This window comes from Typopeltis vanoorti, chromosome 14 (assembly GCF_054136105.1).
Source record: "Typopeltis vanoorti isolate ZY-2024b chromosome 14, IOZ_Tvanoo_1.0, whole genome shotgun sequence".
Taxonomy (NCBI): Eukaryota; Metazoa; Arthropoda; class Arachnida; order Uropygi; family Thelyphonidae; genus Typopeltis; species Typopeltis vanoorti.
Genome location: NC_143562.1, coordinates 71,595,286 through 71,603,190, shown reverse-complemented (window position 1 = coordinate 71,603,190; position 7,905 = coordinate 71,595,286). Strand labels below are relative to the sequence as shown.

Genomic DNA, 7,905 nt, shown 5'->3' with positions numbered 1-7,905 from the left:
AAAAATGCATCCATCATACCTATTTGTCTTGGTGTTCGAGTACACCCATACCTGTCGATGAATGAACCACCATGTGAAGGCTGCAATGTGTGTGCTCTTCTCGCCGAGTCAATATCGACCACACTCTTTGGTTGGAAAAGGTGCATATGAATGCTCTCTAGGAGCCAAGAGTATTAATTCGGAGTTTTAAGTTGAAGGTAAATTCAGTAATCGCAAAGGCACAATCATAGTAGGAAAACCCTATCGATAATATATGCAAGTGAGAGACATTATTCACTGGCCTCATAGATTTAGCTTAGTAATTCCAAAACAATAGCAACAAGAGTTTTCGAAATAGTGACTGCTATCATTCCGCACAAAAGCCATCCTAAAGTCACGAGTCATCATAGTTATCAATTTTGATTCGCTAATAATAACTCTGGACTGTAGCAGTCCACAGTCATCAAGAGTTGAATGCTAAATGAAAACAGTCAGTTTATATTCCAAAAAATGAAAGTTGAAACTAGTTAGTTGTAAATGCATTTGGAATCATGACTCTATAGAATAATTTATTTTGCACACTTTCCTAAAACTGAACATACACTTTAAGAAAACACTCCTGCATGATGAGGACAAACTTTGTCAGCATTCTAAAAAATGAAAAAAAATATATATATATATTACTGTTTCATTATGTAAAGACTAATTTATTACATTATAAAACGAAACTTCGTTTTTATTCGTATTGCAAGGTAGAATATGAAATACTAAGAGTTAAATATATTTGCTGCTACACATGGAAAATGCACTTGCTTCAGAAAAAATTAAACATTTTGCACTTAAAAAATCGTCTAGACAGTATGTGGCATATACTTCGAATCACTTCTGTACATATTTGCATATACGTACAACTAGGCAGGTCTTTCGTTGATAACACTAATGAATTCCGCTAAAGGTGTAGAGTTTCCTGTTGCAAAAGTAGGCTGAAAGGAAGTAATACAGCGCCAATCACGTGACTAATTATATTTACTATACTGCCATTTCGTTCACTCAGCACATATCTATTGTTGCAGCCACACTGGATACTTAATTTAAAAACAATGAATAATCAACTTTTTAGTGTTATTTTAGCCTTATTTCTCTTTACAGCCTTGTGTTCTGTTCATGGACAAGACGACGAAGAGAGAGTCGCAGCGGAGTCTAGACACCAGTCAAGCTTTTTCTTCGATTTCATATGTAGTACGTATTCAATCCAGTTGTTACGCACTTTACATTTCATATCAGAATCAAACGTTTAGGGATATTTTAGTTCACTGCTTAGAAATGCTTAACAAATTGTGGATTCCATTATATGACCTTCAAGTTTAATTTGAAAGGACATTTTTAGTTCATTACACTAAAAATATTATGGATTACATATGATCACGTTCAAGTTTTATTTGAAATTATACTGGAATCCTTTCTGATTCAATGTAATATTTTCGAAATTGATGCCGACATGATTTTATCATATGTTATGTGGCGAATACATAACAACTATATATATATATATATATATATAGTTCAAGAAATATTTGCCTTAAATCTCCCATCTTAGATTATTTGATAGATAGAGAGAATGATTTTCCAGCTTCCGAATAAAATGAACCAAAAAAAAACACAAAACAACTTAGATTGGTTAGTTAGCTATTTAGGGTTCACATTGAGGCGGTGTAAATCTAAATATAATGGTATTTCTTCTGTACATTTGAAGAAAATATATGAAGCTGCATAAACAAGAAAAAGAACCTCCATGTTTATTTGAAGAGGGAAATAAAAAAATGCAAAATAATATGTTGAGTCAATCAGAATTAAACTTATAAAATTGCATTATAAAATGTGAGCATCAGGATAGAGAATGAAGGATATTTTTTTTTCGTATGGGCTTTTTTTTTTTTTTTGAATTAAGAGAAATTTAGGAGTTCACGAGTCCAGTTAAAAGGGAATGGATGATAATTAAGTGTAGTAGGTAGGTTGGTAAAAACAGAGCAAAAATTCTAGTTAGTGCATAAATTTGAAAATAAGAATATCGGATAAATAACATGCCATTAAATAATATATGATATTATTAACACTTGAATTTGTCTGGATTTCTGTCATTATCATACATTTCTTATTTCTTATTAGGAACCGAAGAAACCCAGACACATATGGCTGTCTGTCTTAATTTGACAACCGGAGAAGTAAGTCTATCTTGCCAAATATTCAATTTAGGAACAAAATCAGACATCTGTTAGAAAGAATTCGTAATTAAAATAAAATCTGAACTGTTGACAGGCAGTGGAAAGTATTTCAATCTAACTAGTTGCTTCTATGTTCTTATAAAATGCGATGTTATAACATGTGAATACAATCATTGCATATTAGCAGTCTGAATCTTAATGAGCTTTGAAAACAATAGATAATATTTAATACGTATTAATTTACTGTGCTTTTAAAGCCTCAGCTTTTCCGATTCCGATATTTCCAATGAATGATTTTGTCGTTAACCTATTTTGATCATGATTTAAAGGAGGAATATTATAAGTTTCATTCTCCTTCTTTAAAATTAACAGAATGCATTAATTAAATATCTAATTAAAGTTGATTTTTCAGTTAAGAACAGCCATGGAAAGATGTTTTATACAATCTTACCCAAACGATGCTTTTCCTCATTTAACTTATGTAACTGATTCGTGTACGGATGATGCTTTGTCCTTACAAGTACGTATATATAAATATAAAATATTCCTTTAATTTAGAAAATGGAATTTTTTATCTTTATTACCCTTACCTTGTTCTTCTTCTTATTTAACTTTTCATATGAGTATTTACAATCGCACTTATGCTTGCAGTGGAATTTGAAATATATTTGGAAAAAAATAAGTTAAATTGCTAACATTTGCTATAAAGAAAATGTCAGAACATTCGGGCAAGCATATGACGAAAGCATAAAAACAGCTATTATTATTATTATTATTATTATTATTCAGTAAATTGAACAAAGAACAGTTTTCATTGGAGAACATAGTGTTTAAAGCTGATTTCTGTAACATCCAAAGTATTTTAAGAGTACTTAATATATGTGTCAATAATCCTTCTCTTATAGATATTATATTTATCTCTTACACTCTCCTACAATCTCCTACACTCTTCAGTCGACTGCCTATTCACATTTGAACTTCATTTTGCATTCCTTTCTTGGAAACGAGAATTATCAGTTTGTTTTTCAAAGACAGGATTTTACTCATTAACCTAACTTTTATGCTTGACACATACACTGAGTGTCCACTTTATTAGAAACACCTTCCTATTTCCCTAAATTGTGAGGTGTTTCTAATGAAGTGACTATTCAGTGTATAAAGATTTGACTATTTACATAACAATGTATCAAGAGATGATCCATTTTCGCTCTAACTGCAACAATAACTAGAAGAAACCAAGATAAAATTAATTAATTTAGTAAATTATTTCGTTACTTATTTAGTAAATTACCAGCTGACCAGTCGAGAACTCAAGCTACCGTTGTGTGTGTGTGTGTGTGTGTGTGTGTGTGTGTGTGTGTGTGTGTGTGTGTGTGTGTGTGTGTGTGTGCTGGGGAGCGAGTTAGTTGTGATTGAACACAAAAGGGAGATTGCTTTGCAATCAAAGCATCGAAGAAGGCTTATTCTCTTTAACTGAATAGCCAGTATAGGACGTAAAGTGAGTCACGTTTTTATGCACAGTTCGGATGCCAATTATTTAGCAAGCTTACATATAGAATAATGTATTCATCCACGATCGTTTTCTTGAGGCCCAAGAAACTCCCTTAGGTCATATCATACATACCAATTCATTTTCGGTATTCTCTCAGTTGAGTTTGTTAAAGTGTCTTTGATAATTCTATATTGAGCTGGACATATTTTAACTCGCAAATAATTAATTTAGTTATTTATTATTTTAAACTTATAATGCATTTTATGTGACTCAAATGACGTTAGAAACTCCACGTAATAATTTTAATGTTCACTTTTTTTCCTAGACGGATAATTGTCTTAATAAAGAACTCCAAAGCATAGTAAGTAGTAATTTATTAAAACAAAAGTTCGTTTTATTTTAAAAATGAGATTTTTTTTGCAACTCTGTTTAAATAATACAATTATAAATGATATATTATTTTTTCAAATTTATGTATATTGGCTCAGATAAACAATTAAGAAAGCAAAATTTTATAAAACGGAATAATGGAAATAGAGAAAAAATAGAAAACAAATTAACCAGAATAGCATGTGAATTGAAAAAAAGGGTAAATAGGGAGACACATTGATAACAAAAAAGTAAATGAATAATGAACAAAATTGAATATATACTTTAACATTCTAATGCAAAACCCACTTAAACTGTATTCATACAAACGTTTTGTCGAAATCTATTTTGATATATGTTCTGCTAACTGTAAATTGTGAACTTAGTTCTTATTTTTTAAGGAGAAAACTGCTTCTTATCAAACTCTTCTGCCACATAAATGAAGTGCACATAATCAAAGAAATTAGAGCTTACAAAATCATTATAAAACATAACAGTCCACTTTATGAATCTTCTCAGAATATATCAGAAAAAAAATATTCAGAAAAGATCCAGAGATTTATACCAGAATTTTCATAATTTCTTTCCATAAACGAGTTAAACTTATTTATATCCTGGATGGCCAAAAGGACAGTTTGTCCACTCTCACCAGCCTATAAGCTGCAGCATTGGTAATACGTGATTCATCATTGTATATGGGACTACCATCCGCTTTGTTGGACAAATATATCCACGTGTGTCCAGCTTGATGTCGGATATATCAATGTTGGATCTGTTCAGAAAGGTTTCTAGGTAGGAAGGATTAGATACAACTGTAAGCCAACCAATCATATTCGAGTTCCATAGGTTTACAACTTTCTTTTTTTGGTTCTTTATTCTTTTTTTTTTCTTTTTCCATTAAGGCAAAGGCTGTAAAACTGTACTACATCTCAACTGCAGATAATATCTATCTACCATCATGTTGAATTACTACTACTGCATAAAGATATTCCCGAACACCTATGTGAACACATGGATTGGAACCCATAGTCTATTCTTTGGATATTAGACGCGCTATCCACACAACCAACTAAGCGCGACCATAACACACTGATTATCAAAGCAGTTTAATTTTAATAGCAGTTACATGATTTTATATGATTGTTTCCTCTCTCTCTCTCTCTCTAGTCATAACACACACACGCACACACACAACACATACATAAAGATAGATAGATAGATAGATAGACAGAGAGAGAGAAAGAGAGAGAGAGAGAGAGAGAGAGAGAGAGAGAGAGAGAGAGAGAGAGAGAGAGAGAGAGAGAGAGACCTAATTTAAATCTTCGTATTCTTTACTCAAACATTCATAATTTGCATCCATACGATTGTGTATTTAAGATTTAAATGAATGCAAACATTTCGTTCCTGTAAAGAATTCATCTTGTAAAACATGTTTTGTTCCATTTATTTCACTATAATTGCAAAATTTATAGAACGAAGGTTTCTACAGAATAAGTAAAATTGTTCCTTTCATTTCTTCCTTTTTTAGTCTCTAGAAATGATCTCATGGAACGAACAGCCAATCATGGTAAGATTTTGTTAAAAGTTTCTAGTTCCTCCTGCAAACTATCTAACCCATTATTATATCATGGATATAGCTCTTTAATTAAGTTTATAAGTAAAAATAGTTAGGTTTTAAAAATTCTGAAGTTAACTGTGACAAGATCGGGTCAATAATTTAACTGTGAATTAAAATTTGTACACGATGGTGTTTGATGTAACGATCATTCTTCATATAATATTTTTAATTATCCGGTAGTGTTTTATTTATATACTTTAAAAAAGAGTGATATCGGGTCTTAATATTTTATCCAAACAGAGATTTAATACATAAAATATAATTATATTTTACATTAATAAAAAATTTAAGGTATCTAAAACTTTATAAAATCTTTGATCAAATACTGGTATTTATGTTAACTTAGAACTGTTAGATTCATAATCAATTAACGTGTGTTATTGTTTATTCTTTTAAGGAGTGCTTAAAGAATATTATTAGGCTGTCCTCTGAGAAACAAGATTTGGATTCTGAAGAAAATAATATTCTGTCTTAAGGACTATTTTGTCTACGAAAAAAAAAGCAGTTTAAACGACAGTTTATATTATAACAATTAAAATAATTGTTTTGTTTTGCTTCTGTTCTTTCACAATAAATAACCTTTCTTGTACAAATATTTTATAATCGTATTGTTGCATGCATTTCAATTATTGCTTTTTGCGTTGAGTTCAATAAATCCCACGTGTTCACTTAAATCACGATTTGTGCGATTTCGTCCATTTATGAATAGTGTGCAAGACACTCACATTCAACATTGGTTTTAAAAGAACATAACATGAATAATATTTCTTACAGTCTATAACATTTCTATATAACAGTATAAAAACGTAAAACAGTACACAGGTTCAGCTAAAACGATAGTGGATTATCATTTCAAAGAAGCAAAATATACAAATTACCAAATCACACCTTAAATTTTATGACCCAAACATAACTGCTATGTAATGTCCAGCAGATCCGAGTATACTGAAAATTGCTCAAATCGCAAGAATAATTATTTTGTTGATTGATCGCTACGACCAAAGCCAACATTATTGTGTAGAGACGATATTACCGAAAAGAATTTGCTAAAGAATAGATTCACTTGCATAAAAGCATTGTGTTGATGAAAATATTCCCACGGAGTGAATAAATGATTCATTTGGTTTAATATAATTTTGGGTTATGTTAAATTATAAATGACCCCCCTTCCAGTGTAATAAGGAAGTGAAGGATGTCTTAAAATATTACTGAAAATGATATTAACACCTTTAGGTTATTAGTGAAAAAATACAGCAAAGAGATTACCGAGTGAAGGCTTATAAAACTGTAGCCACACCCGGCTGTTTGTGTGAAAGACATTTCTCACATACAAACACATAATAAAACCATAAAAATATCATAATAATAATAATATATAATGAAGTCAAACCTTCACGAACAAACATCTAATTGAGCTTCTTTATACTATCTTAACGTCACATTAGTTAGACTTTAAAGAATTAACAGCGAAGGTGAAGAGACAACCTAAGCCTTCTATGAGCAGTAGTAAGACAGCCAAATTATATGTATATAATTAGATGTACGTACGTATAATTTTTTTTTTTTTTTACAAAATATCTTGTAGATTGCCGCCATCTAGAAGATATTTTGTCTTCTTCTTCTTCCTAACATGGAATTTAGGGTGGCCTGTTCCGGTCTCATGCCATCCCTTTCTTGGTCTTCCGATTCTTATTTTTCCACTTATTTTGTATCTGTATAATATTTTTGGTAGTCTGCTGTTGTCGATTCGATTTAAATGTTCTAGCCATTTTTGTTTATACTGTCTTATGTAGTAATTAATTGGTTTTATTTTCAAGGATTGTAAGATTTCTTAATTTGTTTTGTGGTCCCACTTGGTATATCCAGCTGTTTTTCTGAGGAACTTCATATTTCTGCTGTTTGAATTCATTTTTCATCTTTCCTTTTCATGGTCCATTTCGCTTCCGTATAGTAGAGTTGGTTTTGACAAGACATTATTTAGTCTGATTCTAGTGCGTTTTTGTACCAGGAATGGCTTAAATATATTATTTATTATGCTTTACTTTGACAAAGTTTGATATTTTAGTATCTATGTCTTTTTCTTCTTCGTATGATAGATCACATCCTAAGTATCTGAAAGTGTTTACTTGTTCTAGTATTTTATTATCTATCACTATTTTACTTCTTATTGGGTTTTCTCCTTTGAATACCATTATTTTTGTTTTTTCTTTAGATATTGTCATATT

General features: G+C 30.7%; 1 protein-coding gene across 1 annotated transcript; it reads left to right on the top strand.

The window, feature by feature from the left end:
* The first annotated feature begins 1,055 nt into the window (after nt 1-1,055).
* On the top strand, nt 1,056-6,358 carry LOC150099630 (uncharacterized). The gene is made up of 6 exons (XM_090404207.1): nt 1,056-1,218; nt 2,146-2,201; nt 2,614-2,721; nt 4,019-4,054; nt 5,591-5,629; nt 6,078-6,358. Exons 1-6 carry the CDS (start codon nt 1,080-1,082, stop codon nt 6,153-6,155), a joined length of 456 nt encoding a protein of 151 aa, XP_090260333.1. The 5' UTR covers nt 1,056-1,079; the 3' UTR covers nt 6,156-6,358.
* Nucleotides 6,359-7,905: the final 1,547 nt, after the last annotated feature.

Excerpts from the sequence above, each read along its gene's own strand:
- LOC150099630 (XM_090404207.1), top strand. The coding sequence starts at position 1,080 with ATGAATAATCAACTTTTTAGTGTTATTTTAGCCTTATTTCTCTTTACA. Across the intron at positions 1,219-2,145 it reads TTTCTTCGATTTCATATGTA|GAACCGAAGAAACCCAGACA; the intron begins GTACGTATTCAA and ends ATTTCTTATTAG. Across the intron at positions 4,055-5,590 it reads ATAAAGAACTCCAAAGCATA|TCTCTAGAAATGATCTCATG; the intron begins GTAAGTAGTAAT and ends TTCCTTTTTTAG.